A 23,911-nucleotide genomic window follows, 5' to 3' on the forward strand; every position below is an offset into this window, starting at 1 on the left:
CACCGACGAGCTCGAAAAAGAAAAAGAAAGCGACGAATCATCGTCATACGGCACGGTCACTCGTTATGGTCCGCGAATCAGCGCAAACGGTTGAATAATAATAAAAAAAAACAACAATAACTTTATTATCGCCTGCAGAACAATTCGGGGACGAGTCGCGACAAAGACGTCGTCGAGGTTAAAATACGTGAAAACCCTAATCCCCGGAGCGAAACGTGGGGCGCGGTACGAAGGGGGTGGTGGTGGTGGTGGTGGTGGTGGTGGTGGTGGTGGTGGTGGATTCACGGTGAACGCGCGACCCTTGCGCCGCCCCGACACGGAGGCCCGGTTTTCGCGGTCGTAGATTCCAAGCAGCCCCCGGTGCGATCGGGGGAATTGGGTCAGCGAATAGGGTCGACGGTGGTCGAAATCAGGTTGTCCGGGTTGTCCTGCCGCGGAATCAGGTCGCTCGATAGAGGCCAGCCGGTTACCGGCGTTCCTGTATCCGGCGAAACTGACCCCGCCGACTTCGACTTCGTAACCCGGATATCGCCTGGAACACACCGGATCGATGCACTCGCCGCGACGCGAGTTACTTATGGGGTGCGAAAGTATCCTCCACGCCCGCGCCTTTCTTTCCCTCGGTTCGCCATCGATCGGTCGGCCACCACCGTCGAATCAAATTCCTCGAGCACGCGAGAATTCTTTCCGGGAACGTACGTGTGTGTCGCACACGTGCTCGTTTACACTCAACCCTTTTGGGGGTTAGTTAGTTTCAAAATTGCCCCATATTTTTCTTTTTTTTTTTTTTTTTTCTTTTTTCTTTTCTTGATATGATTTTAATGCATGGTATTTTTTAACCCACCTAACAATGTGTTTCCCACGCATGGTGGGATTACTTGTGCCCCCACACTGTAATAAAGAATTTATTCTGATATTATCCTTGTTTTTTCATTCGCGAAGAAATATTTTTATAATAATCGAGATAAACTTTTTTTCTTTCCTCTTTTTATATTGAAAACAATTTATTCCGTGCAGTTGGAGCTCTTTTTTCTTTTTTGTTTCTTTAAAATTGCGCGCTCCTATGGGTCATCACGTGCCCTGCAAAATACACGATACATTTTTATATTCTTATATTTCAGCGGGTTTTTGTATCTCGATTTTTTTCGGTAACTTCAAACCTTTGTTTGTGTCCTCGAACTTTGAACTTGAAAATCTCATTTTCTTTTTTTTTTTCTTTTTGTGCAGGTTTAAAGACGCATCGGCACCGAGGTCATTAGCAACTAGGTACATATACGGTATTCATGTTTCTTTTAGTACAGATTTGTGCCCATTAAGAATTGGAATGTTCTCTTCAGATGATTTTGGAATCTCCTCTGTCTGCATTCATATAAAAATGTGTCCAGCTGTGAGAGATTTTTGGCATCTGTTGCAGAAGGGAGAGTCAATGCTGTTGATTAGATATTCACACGTTTGTCCTGTTTTTAATCGGGCTGGTATAATTCTTTCTTCTTTAGGTAGTCGAAAGGATTCGAAAATTAAATTGAATTTGAAGTCGAAGCTTCATCTCTCTTGAAGTTGAATCTGATAGTTTACTCGTAGGTATTTTTCTTGTGCCTAAGACACCGATTGAGTTTATGTGTGCACAATGAAAATGAAAAGAATGTTGCACTCGTACGATTGCGATTAAGTTAATAATTGCCAACTAATCTGTTGGCCATTTATCGATGAGCTTACACGTTACCATTTCTTTCGTCACTCAAAATTCAGTCATTTATTTGTCGAATAAATCAAACGCGCCGTTAGTCTTTGAAAAAGTTGGGGTTGACAATGGGGCTGACACTATGTTGAACTTATTAGGAGGTTAGGCTCTCTGTGATAACGGTAACTGTTCCCGGCAGGATTATAGTGAAGTCACGAACTAATCCCAAGAGAGTAACGGTACTGGTTACCAACCGGCAAGATCCAGGCTTACATACTTACACTCTCGTTACAGTTTATCTAACAAAACTTAAACTTAAAATCCAAATGGAACTGGGTGGTTAAACTTAAGATTTGACGTGACCAACAAGTTGAAAGAAAGATAAGAAGCGTGTTAAAAAATGAACAGCTTTCTCTCTAATCCAAACCTTGTATCAATTTAATCGATAAATAAAACACACAAATGAAAAGAAAAAATTAATCCTGTAAGGGATTACGAGCCTCAAATCTTTATATTTCAATTTCATAATTATTTATATATATATTTACATATATAATAATTTATATATTATTATATCTTTGTATTATTTTGTAATTTTCAATTTTCTATAATATTTCAAAGAGACGTTCGATCGAAGAATCAGTTGTACTTGAAATATCATTCGAATTTTTGAGAAACACATCGAATTTTTATATTTAAATTGTTCAAATTCAGTTTTGGCTCAGAAAGGGTTTATGATATCTCGAAGAATCGCGCGTACCAAGTTGAGAACCATGGGAATCTTTGAGAAACGCAAGGCGGTGATCCAAGCAACATTTTGGAATTAATCCTTTGAGTTAACCATCCTATTTATTGCAACAGCTCCAGCTTGGTGAATGTCACGTCGAGGATTTTTTGTCCCAAAAATTGCAAATATTTCCTCAGTTTTGAGTATATTTAAGTAAAACAAAATAGGCAAGACGAATGATAAATTTATTATTTCAGTTTAAAAAGAAAGCGACGAATTATAAGATGTGGTCACTCGTTACGGTCCGCAATCGGCTGCCAGTGCAAACGGTTAACACGTTGATCGCCCATATCTTAATTTTCAACTTTTGAAGCAAGAAAAATTGTAATAGCGTTTAGTGGGAAAAATGACTTCTTGATAGTAAATTATTTTTAAGTTAAATAGAATTAAATCGTCGTTATTAGTACTTTAATAATTCTGACTTTATTGTTTTCTTTTCTTTTCCTTTTTTTTTTTTTTTTTATATATAGTTTTGAATAGGAGTAACCGTTTGTTTGAAATATAACAAATGTATGAATATGATAAATAGAATACTAGTATCAATACTGTGTTACTATGATAAACTGTTATAATATTAATATTTATTAATATTAATGATTGCAAAGAAATGTTAAACTACATATAGGACACAAAGATAGTCTTGATTGACAACACTATAAAACTGGTTTTCTTTAAACGATCAAAAAATACGGCCTTCGATCATCTTAACGGACCATCTTCCAAAAATGGATACCGCTCATTACGATAATCTCTGTTTCCAAGTATCTTGCAATATCCTCATCATTCTTTCAAACGTTTCCCTATTACTCCAGCCCTGAGTTTAAAAAGAAAGCGGCGAATTATTGTACATACGGTTCGGTCACTCGTTACGGTCCGCAATCGGCTGCCGGCGCAAATGGTTGAATTCGAAATGGAGAAACAAGAAGGGGACGTTTCTCGAAATCGTTGCGCCGGACTGGCGGTTGGACGAGAGCCTCCCTCTCTCTCTCTCTCTCTCTCTCTCTCTCTCTCTCTCTCTTTCTCTCTCTCTCGAGTGGTTCGATAAGGGTGGTTTGAATCTACCCGGAAAAGCGTGTGCCCAGCCGGGAACAGGAATCGCCGCGGCGTGGCAACCGGCTAGCAACACACGGTCTCGCGCATACGAGATCGCTGACCCAGTTTCCCCGACCACGGGGGTGGCTGCTGCCGTCCCGAATATGGATCAACGTGTTTCCCGACCCATATAACGAGAAGTGCATTTACGGTTTCTGGGGCAACCACGAGCCGTGGCACACCGGGGCCAGGGCACGGAACAGCCTCTCCCCTTTACATCCGCATCACCCAGTCTCCGTTCGATCGGCCTCTGCTCGCCCCGGGTGAAAATTAAGATCGAAGATGAATCGACGCATACCGTACGTAAAAAAAAAGAAAAAGAAAAAGAAAAAAAAGAAGAAAAACCGTAACTCTGTCTGTTTTCGTTAGACACACGCCGCGTCATCGTTACGTTTACGTTACGTTTTCGTACGTGTGACAATCTCTCGGCTGCGAGTGCCTTGGATTTTTTTTGATACTCGAAACGTTCGATCTTTTTTCTTACAAATTTTCCGACGAGGGAGATTATTCTTGACGATTACGTTCTTCACTTACGTGTAAATGTTAAAAATTCTCAGTCTCGTTTTATAGTGAAATTTATAATGTTACAATTTATCGTTAAGTTTGGTTTATAATTTGAAAGCCTGTTTATACTTTCGTTTGCGACAGAGCTGCAAAAGTTCAAGAATGTGTTCAAGTCGTGCGTTGATAAGAATATTTCCTTCAAACTTTGTGAATGTTTTCTCAACTAAAGTTTTACTTTATAGTGAAATTTACAATGTCATTGTTATTATTGAGTTTGATTTATTTTATAATTCGATGGTTCGTTCATGTCTTTATTTGCGATAAAGCTGGAGAAGCTCAAGGAGATGTTCAACTCGTGTATCGACAAGGATATTTTCACAATTTTCTTCAAACTTTATGGAAGTTCTCAATTCAAATTTCATTTTATAATTAAATTTATAATGTCATTACTATTATTAAGTTTTTATTTTATAATTTGATGGTTTATTTTCATTTACGACAAAGCTCGGTACAACTCGTGTATTAGTAAGAATACTTTCATAGTTTTCTTCAAACTTTATGAAACATATCTATCTTAGTTTTAGTGAATAAAAATGTAAATGTTCGGTATGATGAAACTTCAATCGAAAGGGTATAGTTGGAAGGAATAATGAGAAGAATGCGGCAAGAAGACGATGTCGCAAGCAGACGTAAGAAAATATAGAAATCCGAACACTTGACATTGGAATTCGAATTTCCAAAGGTGCAATTAGCGTCAAACTGTTTTTTGGCATGTCGTTGTACAGCTTGGCATGACAAACGTGTAGCTTGGCATAAGAAATACGAAACGTGTCGTCGAGGGTCTAAACTGAATCTTCGAGTCGAAGGCCACACTTTTTCCTCTTTAAAAAATTTTGCTTGAAAAATTTCTTTATTTACTAGGTAACTTGTGACGCACTTGCCACTTGAAATTTTGTTGAACCTAGTTTACTAAACTGAAATTTGCCTACTGTTAAAATATTTCAACGATTCTTAGCTAATTTTTAAAAAATTTTGCTTGAAAAATTTCTTTATTTTCCAGACAACTTGACGCACTTGAAATTTTACTAAACTGAAATTTACCTACTGTTAAAATATTTCAACGATTCTTGGCTAATCTTTAAAAAATTGTGCTTGAAAAATTTCTTTATTTACTTAGGTAACTTGTGACGCACTTGCCACTTGAAATTTTGTGGAATCTAGTTTACTAAACTGAAATTTGCCTGCTGTTAAGATATTTCAACGATTCTTGGCTAATTTTTAAAAAATTTTGCTTGAAAAATTTCTTTATTTTCCAGACAACTTGACGCACTTGAAATTTTACTAAACTGAAATTTACCTACTGTTAAAATATTTCAACGATTCTTGGCTAATCTTTAAAAAATTTTGCTTGAAAAATTTCTTTATTTACTTAGGTAACTTGTGACGCACTTGGCATTTGAAATTTTGTGGAATCTAGTTTACTAAACTGAAATTTGCCTGCTGTTAAGATATTTCAACGATTCTTGGCTAATCTTTAAAAAATTTTGCTTGAAAAATTTCTTTATTTACTTAGGTAACTTGTGACGCACTTGCCACTTGAAATTTTGTGGAATCTACTTTACTAAACTGAAATTTCAACAATTCTTAGATAATCCGTGATACTTCACGTTACAAAAAAGACAACGCGCGAAACGGAAATGACTTTTCTGCGAGTAATCTTTCCAGCGCGCTTGGTATATCTGAAACTAAAGTGAAACTGCAGGCAGTGACAAATGAACGTAGTGCCTAATTACAAAAGAAAGTCGACACGTGTTCGTTAACCGCGTCCATCGGCAGGAATACCAAATTACACGATACCACCGAGCATTTTAATAAACCGTCGCGTAGTAATACAACGTGTTGTTCATTACTAACCGCGATTCGATTGCTAATAGCAAAATTCTTTAGCCGAAAAAAAGTAATTATACAACCTCCCTATCATCTTATTAACTGTGTAGAGAGTTATTCTCTACAGTTGACGTGATCACAAACCCGGAAATTGTACACTGACGGAGGTCTGAAAGGATTGAAAAGAGCCGGACTGATCCTCGTCACGTTTCTTTATCTATAAAGTTGAATTTCACTGTCGTTATACGTATCCACGAATGTGCATTTGAAAAACTTGGGCGTCACTCTCTCTCACTTAGTTCTTTTGATTTAGATTTTGTATTGGTTTCTTGTTTCTGTTGTAAGATACTCGGAGTATAAGATACTTGGATACTTATGTAAGATACTTTTTTAAAAATTTAGATTGTGTTTACATTGTTCTGTTGATCTAGTTCTTTCCTGTTGTAAGATACTTAGTTCTCTTTAGATCTCTAGATTTTGTACTGTTTTGTTGTTTCTGTTGTAAGTTACTCGGAGTATAAGATACTTGGATACTTATGTAAGATACTTTTTTTAAAATTTAGATTGTGTTTACATTGTTCTGTTGATCTAGTTCTTTCCTGTTGTAAGATACTTAGTTCTCTTTAGATCTCTAGATTTTGTTGTTTCTGTTGTAAGATACTTGAATACTTATGTAAGATACTTTTTTAAAAATTTAGATCGTGTTTACATTGTTCTGTTGATCTAGTTCTTTCCTGTTGTAAGATACTTAGTTCTCTTTAGATCTCTAGGTTTTGTATTGTTTTGTTGTTTCTGTTGTAAGATACTTGGAATATAAGATAGTCATGTACGTAAGATACTTGGATGTCTTTTTTTAAAATCTAGATTGTACATTGTTTTGTTGATTCTATTCTATTGTAAAATATTTGGTTCTTCCGATTTAGATTGTATATTGTTTTTTATTGATCTAGCTCTTTTTCTATTGTAAGATATTTGGTTTTCTTAAATTGTACATTGCTTTTTGTTGATTTAGCTTTTCCCCACTTAGATTATATACATTGTTTTCTTCATTTGTTTCGTGTCTTTTTTATTGTAAGATATTTCTCTTTATTGCAAGATACTTTATTGTAAAAATTTTCTTTTTATTGTTACTTTCTTCACATTTACGGACTGCAGATTTCTGTGCAATTGGTGGTAACACTTACTAGCCAATTGCAATCAATTTTTCTACCATCATTATCCAAGTTTCGTTGGCAGTTTGCGTTTCGCGTGGGTTAATCTCTGATCACCCTTCGCGAGGGCACGAAGAGAGTTTAAGGAAGGAAAAGAGAGAGAGAGAGAGAGAGAAAAAAACCGGGGAAGAAATGTCAAAAGGAGAAAGTTCAACTAAAAGTCACATTGACAGTCTCTCTCTCTTTCTCGCGTGCATTCGCCAATTGCAACAATTCCCGCGGCCATTTCGCGAACGAGACATTCATCGAATTGCGTGTAAAAAAGCGCGCACAGTTCAAAGCCGAGGGGTAGAGTGAAAAAAGAGCGAAGAGCGCGGAGAGAGGAGAGGAGGGAGGGGGAGAGATCGATCGAAGCGCGGCTTTCCCACGACCCAATTTCTGTTTTCGTTTGTAAACGCTCGTCGCCGCGTAATTAGCACGCAAACGCGAAAAGGAAAAAAAAAAAGGGGGGAAGAAAGAGAACAGGATAGACGTGGATGAAGATTATCCCCGGTCTGCCTTGACTGTCGATCGGCTCTTCAAGTACAAGGCAGCCCGGCGAGTTGTTCGGAGCACCAGCTATCGGGGCAATTTACTTTCTCTTTCGTTTTTTGCAGCAGCGACGCGCTTTTGCTAGCAACCGGCGTGCGAGAATCTCTTTTGATTAAAAAGCGACGGCGACAAGCGGTTTCCTCGAGAAATCGAAAAATCCGAGCTGTCACGAAAGACGCATGTCGGCGTGAATTCGAATTGACCCAGGTTCCTCGATAACGCTGGAACTGCCAGAGTGATCAAAATTTATAATTTGTGATTGAAAAAAAATTGATTTATTTTATGATTTGTTTATAATTGAAAGACCAATTTATAATTTTCGTCAGACATTTGACAGACGTGATAACAGTGTATCTTGTAAAGATCGGGACAACTTTTCGTGATTCATAATTAAAATTTCGTCATTTGTAATTATAATTAAAAGACCAGTTTATAATTTTTTTCAGATATTTTATAAACGTAATAACAGTGTATTTTGTAAAGATTGAGATAACTTTTCGTGATTTATAATTATAATTAAAAGACCAAATTTATGATTTTCGTCAGACATTTTGTAAACGTAATAACAGTGTATTTTGTAAAGATTGAGATAACTTTTCGTGATTTGTAATTAAAATTTCGCGACTTATAATTAAAAGAACCAATTTATAATTTTCGTCAGACATTTTATAGACGTAATAACAGTGCATTTTGTAAAGATTGAAATAATTTTTCGCGATTTACAATTATAAAAGCCAATTAGACTGGAGAACAAGTTCGCCGAGAGGAAAACCAACAAGTGCCTTTATGCCTAAATGACACTCGAATCATGGGCTGGCGGCGACGCATGACGCTAGGAGGAAGCTGGATGAAAAGTTAGAACTTATAACAACAGTTAACATTCATTGTTTGTTGCTCCTGACTTCCCATAGTGTTCAAAATGATAGTGTTCGTCGAGCGCAGATCTGAAATATCGAGTGTCTCACGTTTAGTAGACTGATATCCTCTAAAGGCCGCTGTCCGCGGGAGGAGTTCGTATATAGGCGTTATAAATAATAACGGTCCCTTAAATTTTGAGGAAAGGTTGTGGTGTTTCGTGTCTCAGAATCGCTGCCTAGACTCATCTCCAGTGGGGCTGATGGCAGCGACCTCTTACCCCAGACGCTTGTTGTTATAACTACACGTTAGGCTAGACCGGTCACCCATCCTAGCGGTGTTCTGCACTCTGTTTGCTTAACATCGAAGATCGCTAGACTTCGACGCACAGCCACTTGCGGCTTGTACGAGTCGGTGTTCGAGACTCGTACTCGAGGGACTATAGGCCGCTACAGTTCGAAATAACACAGAAATAAATCTGACATTGGCACGAGCCTCTGATATTAGTTCCCTCGCCTAAACTATTTCAACGTAATTTCTGCGATAGACAGATGGATGTTGCAACGTGTCTGTCGCATGTACCTAACCTTTTTTCCCTTAAGTTTTTCTTTACCGTCCCTATATTTATAATGATTATATATTAATATTATTTTAATTAGTTAGCGCTGCTTGTGTGTTAATAGTGGTTATTATTGTTGCAGGAGAAAATTTTCCTTCAAATACCTAAACCTAACCCAGCTTAAAATGTAGCGAAAATCCATCCCTGCGTGATTTCTAACGGAGTTAATCCTATTCATTTGTCAACGCAAAGAGCAAGCGCAAACAAATCCCTCCGAGAGTCCCTTCTGGCAAATCCTCTTGTCTGAAAATCCAAGAAGGTAGCGCGCAACGGTTATTACCGATGCAACCGAGCCTCTGTTACTCCAAGCCTTCTAGGTACCATTTCTAACGGTACCCTCCGATGCACCGTCACGTCCCTTTTCTAAGCCACGTTCCCATAACTCATTCCCTCTTTCCGTTAATCCTCCATTTTTAATCCTTCAACTTACCTGTTGCAAATTGCACGGTAATTATCGACCGATCGTCGCGTTTATCCCGAATTCACGGCATTTCGCGTGGGTATTCCAACGAAAAAAGGGGACAATTGCGACTTGCGTGAGCGGCTAAGTGTTTCAGTTTTGTGTTTCAGAGGGACGAAGACAGGGGGAGGCGTTACTACTTTCGAAATGCCGTCTCTTTACTTTAGCTAGTTCGTGCGTCATCCCGCTACGCCGGTACCGGCTAACGCGACGATGTTTCACTTTCGACTCTCGATGTACCGCTCCGAGCGGAACGACTAAGCTACGGCCTTGACTACATACATATGTTTCGTGCCCTCCCCACCACTCAAGTATCGTGCTCTCCCGTGTCCTTCGAGTACGTGTATACTCGCGGAGATACGGTAGCCGCGAGTCCCACCGGCTAGAACGATGCTTCGCTTACTGCCAAGTGGCCATTGATATTCGTATGATTTTGTCGTCGAGCAACATGATCAACTTTGTAAATTAAAATTTAAGAAAAATGGACTGTTTCTTTCTCTTTAGTTTGGAATCTTGGAATTTACAAGGAATGTACGTGAATTCTACGTTTGTAAGATCGTCTCGCATGTTCTGTTTCAAAAATTGGTACCTCGAAATTACGTTTATGTTGATAAGTATTGTAAATTGAAATCTAGCAGCAGGTTATTTTTCTTTTTCTATCGTTTGGAATCTTGGAATTTGCAAAGAAAGTAATTGTAAATTTGTAGAATTGTCTCGCATGTTCTCTATTTCAAAAATTGGTACCTCGGAATTACGTTTACGTTGACAAGTATTGTATATTGATATCTAACAAAAGATTGTTTTTCTTTCTCTTTAGTTTCGAATCTTGGAATTTGCAAAGAGAGTAATTGTAAATTTGTAGAATCGTCTCGCATGTTCTATTTCGAAAATTGGTACCTCGAAATTACGTTTACGTTGACAAGTATTGTATATTGATATCTGACAAAAGATTATTTTTCTTTCTCTTTAGTTTGAAATTTTGGAATTTGCAAAGAAAGTAATTGTAAATTTGTAGAATCGTCTCGCATGTTCTATTTCAAAAATTGGTACCTCGAAATTACGTTTACGTTGACAAGTATTGTAAATTGATATGTAACAAAAGATTATTTTTCTTTCTCTTTAGTTTCGAATCTTGGAATTTGCAAAGAAAGTAATTGTAAATTTGTAGAATTGTCTCGCATGTTCTATTTCGAAAATTGGTACCTTGAAATTACGTTTACGTTGATAAGTATTGTAAATTAAAATCTAGCAGCAGGTTATTCTTCTTTCTCTTTAGTTTGGAATTTTGGAATTTGCAAAGAAAGTAATTGTAAATTTATAGAATCGTCTCACATGTTCTATTTCAAAAATTGGTACCTCGAAATTACGTTTATGTTGACAAGTATTGTAAATTGATATCTAATAGAAGATTATTCTTCTTTCTCTTTAGTTTGGAATTTTGGAATTTGCAAACAAAGTAATTGTAAATTTTTAATTCAAAAATTAAATCACGTTGATCAACTTCATTTTAAAATTTTGAAATCTGAGATCATTAAAAATATATGAGAGAAACCGACGACGAGTATTATTCCTGGAATTTACAAAGTCTCAGAGAGACTTACGAAGAATGTAATTGACCTGAGACTCAATCGCTTCGTACGTCCAACTTCCAACAAAATTGTGAGACCTCGCCACAGTGAGAAAATTGAAATTACACGTCTTTCTCGCTTCTTTTCCTTGGCTCTGCGTTCGTTCTTCCTTACGAAGAGGCTCGAGGATATCCCTCGCGAACGAAATCGCTGCCTACTTCGAATTACGACACGCAGACCCGTGATTTATTGAAATTTGAGCGAACACCACGGTGTGTGCTGATGACAGGATCGACTTCTGTTCTGCGTGTTCGTGCCTCGAGCCGAGAATTCTAAGGCTTCTCTCAACGCGCGAGCATGAAAGTTTCACGCGCCATGGAGAAAGAATTCCGCGCGGTGAATGTGAAACTTGGTGAATTGGATTGTAGAAAGTGCACCGTGCGGCTGATGGGCTCGTTGATTTCGTCAGTTTCTTTCGAACTTTTCCTTTTCTTCCTGCATGTTCCTCGGTATATTTTCATTGGCGTTAAATCGTCATCCACACTGTTTAAGCTTCAGCTGAAAACTCGTCACGAGGGAAAATATTTGCTATTAACCAGACGTGTCTCGTAAAAATAAATTTCTCAAACTGAAACGAATCGTCAATGCGTTGGTATTTTTTTTATTATGTTTTTTTATTTTGATTACTTTATTATTTTTATTTTGATTATTTTGTTATTGCTATTATTTTTATTTTGATTATTTTGTTATTGTTATTATTTTTATTTTTATTATCTTGTTATTGTTACTAGTCTGTTATTATTTTTATTTTTATTATCTTGTTATTGTTACTAGTCTGTTATTATTTTTATTTTTATTATTTTGTTATTGTTACTATTTTGTTATTATTTTTATTTTTATTATCTTGTTAATGTTACTATTTTGTTATTATTTTTATTTTTATTATCTTGTTAATGTCACTATTTTGTTATTATTTTGTCATTTTTATTTTTATTATTTTGTTATTGTTACTATTTTGTTATTATTTTGTTATTTTTATTTTTATTATTTTGTTATTTTTATTTTTATTATTTTGTTATTGTTACTATTTTGTTATTGTTACTATTTTGTTATTATTTTGTCATTTTTATTTTTATTATTTTGTTATTGTTACTATTTTGTTATTATTTTTATTGTTATTATTATTTTTTAATTATTTTGTTGTCGTTGTTATTGTTATTGTTATTATTATTATTATTATTTGAAATTCACAGGCAATTTTATTTTCTAGCAATTTCAAATAAATCGAACGAACTTCATGGAACAAAATCGTCGCTAGATGTCGATTTTATGAATGCAAGTCCACGAGAGACTTGGCTCGACACTTGATAGGCGGAGGTAACGAGGAAAATTTACCCTGTAATTTTCGAGAAAGTCAGGGTTTCTATCGATTACCAAGGTGTCAAGTGTCGAACCATTCGATCCACTGGACTATCTACTGTATCAAGGGGTGTGCTCTTCCCCGAGAGCAATGCGCTTCACACGTTTTCTTTCCAATATCTCGCCAACCAATATCTTGTAAACCGCGGGACGCGTCCAATTACTGCATCAAAGTTCCATTTTCAGTCGTTGACAATTCGAGCATCTTTCCAAATCACTCGAGAGTTCTCGTACTTTGGAGATTTCATTCACGTTCGCACGGATTCAGACGTACATTTCATTTTTTCACACGCGTGCGCGATGTCCCTCGCTTGAAAACTTTCTGGAAATTCTTGAAAAATCGTCTGACAAGGATTGAACGAGTTTTCTCTAAAAATGAAGATAAAAACATTGCAATTTGAAACGACGGGTTATTTCATTTGTTATTATCTTTGTTTGAGAGAAAAAAAGTAGCTCTATCTTGGGTCGAATCGTTCGAGCTGATTCGTTGAAACAAAATAACAAATAATTTCAACGGAAGAATTCATACGACAGAACTGGAAAGTAATATTTGAAGAAGGAGACAGAGAATACGAAACGAAGTGAGAAACCTTTTCATTCAAATAATTCAGCAATTTAGAGAAGAATCGTCTGTTTGTTCGAATGAATCCGACGTACTTCGATACGTTGTTGAACAATCAAATTTTTTTCGAGTGAAGAGAAACAAGAAATTTCTTTTATTAAGGAAATCGAGTATATTTTAGTACACTAGCAAAGAAATTAGTACACCAAATACTTCTAGACATTCTTCGTTTCTTCGAAGAAACGCCCATGCCTGCTACAAAAACTACGCGCTTGTATAATGATACGAAATCGCTATTAAATTCCTAGTTATTTCCAGTCCGCGGCGATTATCTGATTTCTCAAGCCAACGATTCGACAACTCGCGATTCGCGATCAACGACTCGTACGATTGCTCGTAGATGGTACGTTAATGGCACAGTCTTGGGACAGTTGACAAAGTGCAATTTCAATTACACGTAACGAGAACAAAAAAGAGAAAAAAAATTGTCGACAAGCTCGCGGATATCGAAATAATCGACAGGTGGATTAACGACTTCCATGAAGTTTCACACGGACAAAGAACTCGCCCCGGTGGGCCGATCGAAAATGATTAGGCTACCACCGTGATCCGATGGAACAACGTCGACGCTCGGTGGTGGTTGCGGCGTGTTTATCGCCGCATCTTTACGGCTGTTCTCGGAAAACTGTAATTTACAGCACGCCGGGACATTACGGCACAACGACCGCGATCTGGCCATATATATATCGGCTGGAAAAACATTGTTTTACGTAATTGCAGAAGCGGGGAAAAATTCCGGGAAAGAGGCCCGACGAACGATCCATTGTTGCGCCACTTCATTTTGCCTCTCGTTGTAAATACTTCCTCTGCGCGTGTTACGCGCAACACGTGACTCCGCGAGAAAGCAGAAAAGTGAAATACAGCGGGAGGGAACAATTGGAGAACGAAATTTTAGTGTCAGTGTTGATGAGCATTGATCTCACGTTGGGGAAGCAGAGATTGACAATTTTTTGACTCACCCTATATTCTTACTTATATCAGAGAAATAATAACCACACTAACTGTTAATATACATTTAACTGGAGCATGAATAATGTTGTTAGCAAGTGAAATTATTGTCACTGGCTGGCAATGTTTATCAAATTTGAAAAAAAGAAACGACATTACTTATGGGTACATATTTTATATATGTTATATTATTATTGAATGAATTATATATGCAATATGGTAGTATATTATAGGTATAATTATATCATAATTATACATGATTATTTATTATAATATGATATCCATATAATTTATTATAATATATTATAATAAATATAATATAAATAAAATATAATATAATATATTGCAATAAATATAATATTATAAATATGATGTAATATATTATAATAAATATAATATTATTGTTATTATAATATATATGATATCCATATAATTTATTATAAGATCTGTAGTTTAACTACTTGCGCTGGCAACTGACTGCGGACCATAACGAGTGGCCGAACCGTACACGACACATTCCTCGCTTTCTTTTTGAACTCGCCGGTATGATATCACTGGATAGAAATTGATAAAAAGTAATAAATTTACTATTTTACTGTTTCGACTATATTGTTTTATTTAAATATACTTAAAACTGAGAAAATATTACAATTTTGAAACAAAAAATTCTCGACGTGCATGAGCGGTAAGACTTTTCTTCGCAGAACAAGTCACACTTATGTTCTTAACACTTATATTTGAAATGACAGTCGCACGTAAGGAATATTATCTTTTTTAATTAATTTTCGTTATTGTAGTATTATAATTTTATTAATGTATAACAATCGAATCCTGACTGATACGATTGACTTCAGACTTAGAAAAAGATACGGTTGTTCTTGTCAGTGTTAGTATTAATCTTTAATGTTTTGGATAGAAGCACGATCACGTAAATTTATTTATTTTAATCGTCACTTAAATTACAGTGATTTATACATAGAATATTTTGATACAGTTTGTTCTAGTGTCAACAACGATTTTCATTTATTTATTTATATTAATATTTCTGGACGATCAAAATCAAGTATGTAATTGAGGTTACAAAAATGCAAGGAACGTGCATTACAGACGAAAAAGAAAAACATAAAGTGGAACAAAACACGGTATAAACATAAATGAAACAAACCTCTTCCCAAGTCTTACTTTTTCTATTGTTTTGTCCGAATGTTTAATTCGAATATTTCTTAATAATTAATAATTCTAATTCTTCAGTTAGAAACACTCGACCTGTCATTTTCTTTTTCTCAAACTTTCGAGACGCAAAGTCTTGGGCGTGTTCAACAAGACGTTGATGAAACATTCTGATGAATATTTATGCCGGTCCGCGAGGACTCTAAATTAATCAACCACGATGCACGAGGATAACACACATATTGTACTGCAGTTTTCCAACCACAATGGGCGACCACCATGTTGGGATTAAACATAACATTCCCTCTTTCATTACGCCAGCCTTACAAAGGAAGATTCTAAAATTTCAACGGATTCTAAAATCTCACCCTTCTTTTTCCCCACTCCCCCCCTAAAATTTTGCATAACGAATGCCCAGGAATATATGGCTGTCTCGATTCTCGTTGGAAACCACGTGGACTCGGAATTTTCAGTTTAGCAAAAATACTAAAATCAGAGTCGAAACAACCAGTTACAGATGTATTGAACAATGTGTTTTTAGGGAATTGAATGATTCTTCATAAAATGTATAAATAAAAGATATTGCATTTGGACTCGGAATTTTCAGTTTAGCAAAAATACCAAAATCAGAGTCGAAACGACCAATTACAGATGCATTGAACAGTGTGTTTTTAGGGAATTGAATGATTCTTCATAAAATGTATAAATAAAAGATATTGCATTTGGACTCGGAATTTTCAGTTTAGCAAAAATACCAAAATCAGAGTCGAAACGATCAATTACAGATGCATTGAACAATGTGTTTTTAGGGAATTGAATGATTCTTCATAAAATGTATAAATAAAAGATATTGCATTTGGACTCGGAATTTTCAGTTTAGCAAAAATACCAAAATCAGAGTCGAAACGATCAATTACAGATGCATTGAACAATGTGTTTTTAGGGAATTGAATGATTCTTCATAAAATGTATAAATAAAAGATATTGCATTTGGACTCGGAATTTTCAGTTTAGCAAAAATACCAAAATCAGAGTCGAAACGATCAATTACAGATGCATTGAACAATGTGTTTTTAGGGAATTGAATGATTCTTCATAAAATGTATAAATAAAAGATATTGCATTTGGACTCGGAATTTTCAGTTTAGCAAAAATACCAAAATCAGAGTCGAAACGACCAATTACAGATGCATTGAACAATGTGTTTTTAGGGAATTGAATGATTCTTCCTAAAATGCATAAATAAAAGCTATTGCATTATAAAGATTCTTTTTTTCTTTTTTTTTTTTAGTTTAATGTCTCTGGTGGAAATTTTATAGTTTTAGTATTTTTTTTTTTTTTTTTGGGAAGAGTGTAAAATACAGAAAATATAAAATATAAAATACAAAAGGTGAATACAAAGTACAAAAAGTAAAATACACAAATAAAAGGGTGCTCGTGCATTATAAAAACTTCCTGTCAATGACTCTGATGGAAATTTTGTGTAAAAATTGAATGTAGAACGGAAACTACAAAATACAGTGAAATCTTCAACATATGCGACATATTTTTCATCAAATGGAAACATCCCCAATATCTTGGCACAAACTACTGAAAACTTGCGAATCTTGCCTTTTTTTTTTTTTTTTTTCTGTGAAAAAAAGTTGCGACGAATTTGAACGTGACGGTGAAATCAATCAGCGAATGGGCGTGTGATTGGTGTTTCAGGTCGAGAAAACGGCGACCCAGCTCGAGCAACGACTCCGAACGATCGTACAGCGGCTGGAGCGACAGAATACCCCACGGATGCGGCCGCGAGGGTTGCCGTACCAACGAGCGTGGCGACTGCATGGACGAATGCACAGCCGCATTGGTCCTCATGTCGCTTTCGTGCTCGCCGCACAGCCCTCACAATCCCCTGCCAGTGCACTGCCAACACAATTACGGTCGGTATCACAGCTGGGCTTGGGCTAGCCTTGTTACGCTATCGTAAAATTCCTTTGCTATCGTTCATTTCGGTTGACGCGCCAATTGTTGACAGGTCGCGCGATTTTCTACAGCGAATTGCAGAAAAGACGGAGAGTTATAGTTGGTAGATTTCTGGACACGAGTTAGAGAATGCGTCCCTTCGATCGCGCGGAACGTAAAAGGAAATTGGAACGTTCTGAGACGATGCTTCCAGTTGTTTAATTATTAATTATTCTATTATTTTATTTATTATTTTATTGTTTTATTTGTCATTATTTTATTATTTTACTTATTATCGTTTTATTATTTTATTTATTAATAATTTGTCAATTTAGTTATTTTTTCCTTTTTTGCGAGCGTATTGTATTCGTAGTATTGAATGTTTTATCAACATTAGAAATATATAGTGTATTTGAACGTGTATCATCGTATTATTTGTATCGTTTTATTTTATACAGCGCAGTATATATAGTATATGGTATAGTCACTACAGTACTAGCATAGTACTACAGTAATTAGTATAGTAGTATAGTACAGTACTACAGTACTAGTATAATATAGTACTGTATAGTAGTATAGTACTAGTGCTGTATAGTAGTATAGTACTAGTACTGTATAGTAGTATAGTACTATTGCTGTATAGTAGTATAGTACTATTGCTGTATAGTAGTATAGTACTATTGCTGTATAGTAGCATAGTACTAGTGCTGTATAGTAGTATAGTACTAGTACTGTATAGTAGTATAGTACTAGTACTGTATAGTAGTATAGTACTAGTACTGTATAGTAGTATAGTACTAGTACTGTATAATAGTATAGTATAGTACTAGTACTGTATAATAGTATAGTATAGTACTAGTACTGTATAATAGTATAGTATAGTACTAGTACTGTATAATAGTATAGTATAGTACTAGTACTGTATAATAGTATAGTATAGTACTAGTACTGTATAATAGTATAGTATAGTACTAGTACTGTATAATATTATAGTATAGTACTATAGTACTAATATTGATCATTTCTCTTTCTACGTAACGTGTTGCTCCAAGTGTCCGTGCAATTACTGGCGATCGAAATCGCATATCCGAGTTACACGATTGTAAATTCAGCCGGTACGTCTGACAGCAGTCCTATCTAATCTCAATTCCATACCGAGATTACGCTCAATCGCGCCTCAATTTACAACAATCTATCAATCCAGACATTTCCCCGGGTCTAAAACCATCGAAATGTTATGTATACTACGTGCAAACTATAATTCAAATATGAATGAGAAACTGATAATTCATTCATTCACACAGAATTTGTTCAATCAACGAGACATTTTTTTTATTTTTATTTTTATTTTCACTTTTTATTTTTTTTTATTTTTTTTCATCAGGTTCGGTATTTCGTTTTCAAATAGTATGAAATTTTTGTGAGATGCTAGATGGTACGAGGGGAAGGTATGTACCACCAAATGATACGAAATTTAATACGTCCGATTAATTATTTAATATACGAACGGTGTGATAAATAGTCATCACAATCAATTGGAGATTCGATCGTTGTTCAAAGAATAATCCAAAGTAGAATTTGCAAAGATTCGTCGAGTCGGTCGAAGTTTTTTTTTTTCTTTTTGAAACTCGATGCGGCTCGAAACGAAACTTGAACTCCCGAGGAATCTGTCCGGGTGATTGTTCGAAAGCGGACAGAGTCCGTCGCTCTTCAGCTTTTTATAATTTACGACCGGGCCCGGGACTTCTCCATAGACTTGAGAAAATTTCAAACGAACGTCGGTGGAAAACGATCCGCAGGCAACTCGTGCGTTTGTAAAAGAATTTCGGCCTCGAAGTGAGAGAAACGCAAATCTATCTTTCGAGTGAAGGATGATCGTTTAATCCCTTCTTGCGAAACTACCTTTTCTTTCTCTTTCTTTCTTTAACCCTTTGCACTCGATTTATTTTCATCGTTGTTGGGTGTAGACTTGTGTTTATTTTCAGGGAAATGAATTAAAGTAGAGAGAAAGAAAGTTCCGTGCACGGCTTGTAACCACAAACTGTACTGACAAACTGACAAAAACTTGGCAAACTATTGCTGAGTGGGACCTCGAACGCCACATAGTGTTTCACAGTTATTTACAGTTACCATCTACAGCGTGACGTATGTATCTACATACGTGTTTTAGAGAAAATTAGTGTTGTCAGCTCCGGCGTGACTTAGGAGTGCAAAAGGGTTAAATCTGTATTCCAACAAAATCAGTCCACTCGTCGAGCAACTCGTTAACCCCTTGCGCTGGCAACTGGTTCGCGGACCGTAACGAGCGACCGAATCGTATACAATAATTCGTCGCTTTCTTTTTAAACTCGGGGCTGGAATTATATCACTGGATGGAAATTACTAAGAAGTGATAAATTTATTATTTATTTTGCTGGGTTATTTATATATTTAAATATACTATTATATATATTTACAACTATTAATAGTTATGTTATAATAGTAACTAAAAATATTAAATATACTATTATATATAAATATATATTTAAATATACTATTATATATATTTATATATACTATTATATATGTTATATATCTATAACTATTAATACTTATATTATAATAGTAACTAAAAATATTAAATATACTATTATATATAAATATACTATTATATTTAAATATGTATAAATATATATTTAAATATACTATTATATATATTATATATTTATAACTATTAATAGTCATATTATAATAGTAACTAAAAATATTAAATATACTATTATATATAAATATTTTAAATATATATAAATATATTTAAATATACTATTATATATAAATATATGTTTAAATACACTTATAATTGAGAAAATGTTGCAATTTCGGGACAAAAAATTCCCGATGACGTCATTCCAGCGCAAGAGGCTAAACGCTCTTAAGGCACTTCTCCATTTGAGGATTTCTCGCGAGTGTGTTCTCCATTTCTTTCTCTCAAACAGCTGAGCGATGCTCTCGGACAGTGTAACTCTCCATTTGCGAGAGACACTCTCGAGAGCAACTCGCGACAGTTCTACTCTGAAATGGAGAAGTACCTTTACGCGTCCACGAGGTGTTCGAGTCGGACAAAATTCTCGGAGGTGTACGGTAAAATATTACAGAACCCGATCTGTTACAACCGGATGCTTAAAACGAGAGAAATCTCCGGGTGTAGATAAGTCGGTAGCGAGGAATCCAACTCGGTTCGTTTTTTAACCCCCTCGGGGTGCCGAATTAATCTGACTAAATCTTCCCCTTCCGCGCGCGACGCGGATGATAATCACAAAACACACAGCGAGGGTGTTCAATGTCGTGTTGAACGAGCGAAAATTTGACTGAAATTTGTCAAAGACTCCGTGCCGCCATTTTGACACGAGAGGAGAGAATATCGACCCCGCCGCGAGATATCGACCGTACCCGAGGGGGTTGAAATGAGAAAATCAATGAATCTCTCGTTTATTTTCTGGAAAACAAGGTTCCTGGGGAGGTCGGGGCGGTGGAGGTGGCGGCATGGTGGTCGGCTCGCCAGGAGTCGGCGGCACCTCCAACAGCAGCAGCAGCAGCGGGGCTTCATGGCGTAGCGGCACCCCCAGTCCGCCTCTCAGCGACGAGGGTGCACCCACCACCGGCTCACTATGGCCGACATCGGCTCATCCGTCGCACAATCAGCAGCACTACCCTTACAACGCGTCTGGCTCGTCGTCGAGTAGCACACCGGGCTCGACAACCACCCTCGACGAGGGGATAGTGCCCGATTACCTCGAGGAACAACACCCACGCAAGAAGAAGGTTAGTGGCAGTCTCTGTAGCCGCGGGCAGTCTCTCGCGTTTCATCGGTCGATCGATCGATCGATCGATCGATCGATCGATCGATGAATAAAGCCGCGCAGCGTGTGCATGCAGCCTGTTCAGTTTCTTTTGTCAGTCCGATAAAGTCGAGCGCGCCCTGTGTTGCAACTCGTTACAATCTGGGCAACCGATGACGATGCACTTGGCCTTCGCGTTGCCTAGGCAATTATCGTTTTATTGTCCGGATGACGAACTACGTCGTCTACATATTGCTTACACGTACGTATACGCGGATTATTTTGAGACGATGTTGACGAGTCGTTTTAATAGCTATCGGATTCATTTTAGGTGGTTAGCCGCGATTAGGAGTTTTGACATTATTTGGCGAAATTTTACTATTAATTTCGCGTGGTTCTTCGATTTTGGATTCAATTCCGAGTGTTTTAAACGTTCAACTTTCGTTTGTTTGAAATGAAACGGTTCGATTCTCATAGAACTATGTACATAGAACAATGCAAAAAACGTACTTCGTGTAGTTGCTATGTCGAATTCAGGAAGTGCTTCGTAATGTCGAAGGTACTTTTACTTCTGGTGGCTACGTTTCTTGTCTATATCCACCTCGTCAGTTTTCATGGTAAAGCAAAAAAATTTCTCGAAAGTTCTCGGGGTAGGATTAAAAAAGTTTCTAACTAAAAAAATTTAACCATCGAGCAGACAAATTAATTGATTGATGGTTAATTAATTAAGCGAATGTTAGATAATTGTTCCTTGGAAGATGGCGAGCACCTCGAGATCGCTTTTTCCCAATTAATTTGCTTTATCGGTTGTCAATTAGTAATTTCCTTTCTGAACGTAATAACGAAATTTCATTTAAAATTAAAACAGCCTCTCTCTCTCTCTCTCTGTCTCTGTTACACTAATATTTATAATCGTAAAAGTTTGCATCACCTCCATGTCGCTATTATCAAATCAATTTCACTTTACTCTGAATTTCGACTTAACTGCAAGAATGAATAAAAAAAAAATCTCTCCCCCTTCCCCGTGCTTTATAGCTATATTGTAAAATTATATTGTAGTAAAACATTATCGCGAATACTCGACACTTGAAACATCGCGAATAAATTACATATCGCGGCTCTGTGAAATTGATATGTCATTACCTGGAAATTACTACCAGACCTATTACCTTATTATCGAATCACTTGAGGTTAATGTAATTCGCGTATTATACAAAATTAATATCGCATTCTGAATCCAAGGAGACTCTCGTATGAAAATTCATTTATTCGCCGTATCTGCACGTACTTTATTTACATTCAAGTCGAGTTTCTTTTTTTTTTTTTTTCTTAAGTAATTGCGTTCTCTTTGTGATAGAGAAAAAGAAGATTGATCAATCAGGCAATTCTGCCTTCTGTCAGGATAAATTTCTGATGAAACGCGTCACGTTTAATTTCTAATTGTTACATTTAATTTCTAATTTCTAAAATTGTCCAATATAGTCTAATTTGTAACGAAGTTCATCTCGTGTCCTTGGCTCGAGATCGTTCGCGATCATTTCTCACGCGAAAAAATTAGTTTGCGCGTTTAATGTTTAATTCAGGAATATTTATATATATATATATATATATATAAATATTATAATTTTTGTATAACGTACAAAGTTTTCCTTCAATTTCCAACTGATTTATTTATAATACTTATTTACTAAATATTAAAGTATCAAATATAACACTTGTTTATTAAATATTAATTTAGAAGCGATATAAGAAGCTAAATCACTAAATTCATTCATCGTGTCCGCGCTTATATTCAATTTGAAAGAAAAGTTTCTTTTTAAATAAATTCCTGTCTCATTTTTAAATAAAACGAACGTTCTTCTCTTCTTCTTTCTCGCGACAGAATAATTTTCCAAAAAAAACTTAATTTCCCAAATAATGATTCAATCATATCGAATAAATACGAAATATCATCAAAACAAGAAAAAAAAATGGAACTTTTAATTGTTGTTCGGCAAATTGTTCAGATGTGCTAACCACAACTGGCATACTGATAACGTCCAGCCGTGATAAAGCATTTGCCACTTCATTATCAGATCCTGAAATGTAGATAATTTTAGTAGAAAATTGTCCAATATAGTCTAATTGTCGTAATTGTCTTCGTGAAGCTTTCTCTGATTATTGACGAAATGCAAATGTTAAATGGTTTATGATCAGTTTGTATCGTCCTTCCAAAAAATATTTAAAATGCTTTACTGCTTTATAAATTATCATAAGTTCTCTGTCATAAGCACTACATTGAATTTCTTTGCGGTGAAAATTTTTTAGAAAAGAAGATTCCCACAAACTATTTACTTGTTGTTGTAAGTGCAGCTCTACAAGCTAAATTTGTATAAGATAGAAAATTTTTCTCACGACAGTTGTCAAACATCATCGAATTACACCTCCACTTTGAAACAAAAAAAAAAAAAAAAAAAAAAAAAAAGTTCACGGCTCACCGATAACGATATAATCTTATTTAAATAATATCCAACTCCGCAACTTCGTTGATCCTAATTTCCGTGACATTGTCATCGCGAAACCAACCACGAAAGCGCCGTTCCGTTCAGAACGAGAGAGACAAACCATATTCAATAAAATCGACACTCTCTCGCGTGTGTACGTACATCGATAACACGTCGTGGAGCTCGATCGTTTTCAGTGCCGATTTGATCGCCATTGCCGCAACCAGACCGAGGTTGAATCCTGAAGCTCGACGACTCGCAATCAGCCCGAGTGGGCGATATCGCTCAGAACGCACAATTGAATCGCTC

At 36.1% G+C, this 23,911-nt stretch overlaps 1 protein-coding gene across 2 annotated transcripts in view; it reads left to right on the forward strand.

Moving 5' to 3' along the window:
* LOC122538233 (zinc finger protein 395) overlaps positions 1–23,911 on the forward strand; it is a 161,898-nt gene that overhangs the window by 79,817 nt on the left and 58,170 nt on the right. Inside the window, exons 3-5 of one of the 2 annotated variants that reach the window (XM_043672135.1) lie at positions 1,228–1,266; positions 17,062–17,279; positions 20,789–21,102. In XM_043672135.1, the coding sequence (XP_043528070.1) occupies positions 1,228–1,266; positions 17,062–17,279; positions 20,789–21,102 (571 nt within the window). The remainder of the gene's footprint in view (positions 1–1,227; positions 1,267–17,061; positions 17,280–20,788; positions 21,103–23,911) is intronic. The other variant, XM_043672136.1, reaches the window with a different exon arrangement.

Source organism: Frieseomelitta varia, unplaced genomic scaffold, assembly GCF_011392965.1.
Source record: "Frieseomelitta varia isolate USP_RPSP 00005682 unplaced genomic scaffold, Fvar_1.2 scaffold_976, whole genome shotgun sequence".
In the NCBI taxonomy this organism is placed as follows: Eukaryota; Metazoa; Arthropoda; class Insecta; order Hymenoptera; family Apidae; genus Frieseomelitta; species Frieseomelitta varia.